Below are 2,301 nucleotides of genomic sequence, written 5' to 3'. Positions count from 1 at the left end.
AGCGCTCCAAATGCAAACTTTGCATGCAACAATCCGGCAGCAATTGACAGCGCTCTGATCCAATGGCATACAGGCATCGTCAGATTGACAGTACTCTAGCCCAGTGATGTTGGGGGATCCAGTGGGGGCGGCAGTCATATTTCAGGGTGACCGTGCCACTCTTTATCATAACCCTGCTAAATATAGTGCCAGTACATGCTCATTGGTGCCCCCTTCAGCTGGTGGTGCCCTAGGCGACCGCCTAGCTTGGCTATGCCTAGAAACAGTACTGTGTGTTCCCATGAGTGGCCTTGCCAAAATACACCATAAACATACATTTTAATTCTATATCATACATCCATCTGCACATTAAAGTAGTTGGAAGGAAGAAATACAGAAGATACATTTTTACCCAGTAAATATCTTCCCTTACATGGCAGCACAAATGCTCTTTGAGAACAGAGATGATATGGAGCTAATATCATTCTGAGAAAAGATCTTTCTTGATTAAATTAACTTGTTCCAATGAAAACCATCCCAGCAAATGTTCCCTTAATGTTAGCATTTGGTTCCTGTTTGAGTGTTTCCAAAACCAATAATAACATTATTTTTTCAAAACCATTAAATATTGTTCCCAGAACAGTGCAGGTAATTTTTCTTCTTTTGAAGCATCCTAAACTATTGCAGAACTTTCCTCGATGATTACTTTGCCATGTAAAAAAAAAAAAAAAAAAAAAAAAAGTTGTTGCAACAACCTATACAGAGAATATTAAGGTTATGCAGTGTTTTATCTTTACACTTGATTACTTAATTCAATTTCTCTAGTATTTCTTGCCGTAGTCTTCAATAGGCTTGAAACCATTTATTTACATTAGTTAGTAAAGGTCTAGTATTACTTATGACAATTCTGCTTGTATTTTAGTGTGTTTGTTCTCGTGGGTCTGAAAACTCCTTAAATAAGCGAAGGTACAGTTTCTCTCCGGTGTGAATCCTATCATGATATTTCATGCGAGTTGAAAGATGGACTTGTTTGCACTTATACGGTTAATCATCAGAATGTATTTTTGGAGTGACTTTGAACAACTTGAATCCTTAAAGGGATAGTTCGCCCAAAAATGAAAATTCTGTCATTAATTCCTCACCCTCATGTCATTCCAAAGACATTAGACCTTCGTTCATCTTCGGATCACAAATTAAGATATTTTTAGCGAGAGCTTTCTGACCCTGCATAGACAGCAATGCAACTGAAATGTTCCCAGGCCCAGAAACATAGTAAGGACTTTGATAAAATAGTGACATCAGGGGTTCAACCGTAATTTTACTAAGCTACGAGAATAATTTTTGTGAGCAAAGAAAACCAAAGTAATGACTTTATCCTCACCTCCAAATCATGTCTTCTGCATTTGGTTCAGAAATATTTGCACTTGCATTTTCTTTGCATTGTGTTCATGAGCTTTTAGACTACATAGATTTTAAAAAAATCCTTCCTGCACTAGTCGCAGATAAACTCCTCCTTCACTTTGCACGAAGTCTTCTCTCTTCTGCGTTAGGAAAGCTGCTGTCGCATTTCTCGCAACTGAAGTCTTTCTGCTCAGTTTGTTTTCTCTCAATTCTCACTAAATTTCTTCTTGGGACAAATGTTTTCTCACAGGTGATGCAGGAAAAACTCTTGGCCTTCAGCTGATCTTTTGATGTCGAGGCTGTTTCTCCATAACCACCGCTGACATCTGAAATGAACAAAATGTTAATAAAATGTAGTACTTTGCAATATTCTCAAAGAGTTTGTGAATCATTTACGTATCCTACCTCTGCCGGCATCTGACGCTGTTACGCCACCACCTTTGTAAGTATTGATACTGGAAATGGTGCCAGATGCACCTATGCATACCGAAAGGATTGTTAACCTTACACTTAAGGCTTGGAGAGAGGTACTGGCTATGCTGCATGATGCACATCCTGGCATCGTACACATGAAGGGACTTGCAAGGAGTTAAAATCTTCTTGGGGCACGATGCTCTCGCGGTACAAGATGGTCCTGGCTGCATATTGACTTTGCGGGCCCTTTCCAAGGCAAAATATTTCTCATAGTTGTTGATGCACACAGCAAGTGGCTAGAAGTGTCTCTGATGAGTTCCATGTCATCACCAGCAGTTATTAACACACTGAGACTGCTTTTTGCAACACATGGGTTGCCCGATAGTCATATGGCGCTTTTCCACTGCGTGGTACGACTCGGCTCGGCACGGCTCAGTACGCTACGACACGGCACGGCTCGGCTCGCGTTTCCACTGCAGTTCAGTACCGCTTTAGAGTGGGCGGGAT

The 2,301-nt window shown here is 40.6% G+C and overlaps 1 protein-coding gene across 1 annotated transcript; it reads right to left on the bottom strand.

Moving 5' to 3' along the window:
- Positions 1–1,373: 1,373 nt before the first annotated feature.
- Positions 1,374–2,144, bottom strand: LOC107746496 (gastrula zinc finger protein XlCGF51.1A-like). Its single transcript, XM_016560731.1, has 2 exons — positions 1,786–2,144; positions 1,374–1,706 (listed from the first exon to the last, which is right to left on the bottom strand). Exons 1-2 carry the CDS (start codon positions 1,949–1,951, stop codon positions 1,495–1,497), a joined length of 378 nt encoding a protein of 125 aa, XP_016416217.1. The 5' UTR covers positions 1,952–2,144; the 3' UTR covers positions 1,374–1,494.
- Positions 2,145–2,301: the final 157 nt, after the last annotated feature.

Source organism: Sinocyclocheilus rhinocerous, unplaced genomic scaffold (assembly GCF_001515625.1).
Source record: "Sinocyclocheilus rhinocerous isolate Xijiao unplaced genomic scaffold, SAMN03320098_v1.1 scaffold1521, whole genome shotgun sequence".
NCBI lineage: Eukaryota > Metazoa > Chordata > Actinopteri > Cypriniformes > Cyprinidae > Sinocyclocheilus > Sinocyclocheilus rhinocerous.
Note: the sequence above shows the minus strand (reverse complement) of the source record. Positions and strands in the feature narration are given on the sequence as shown.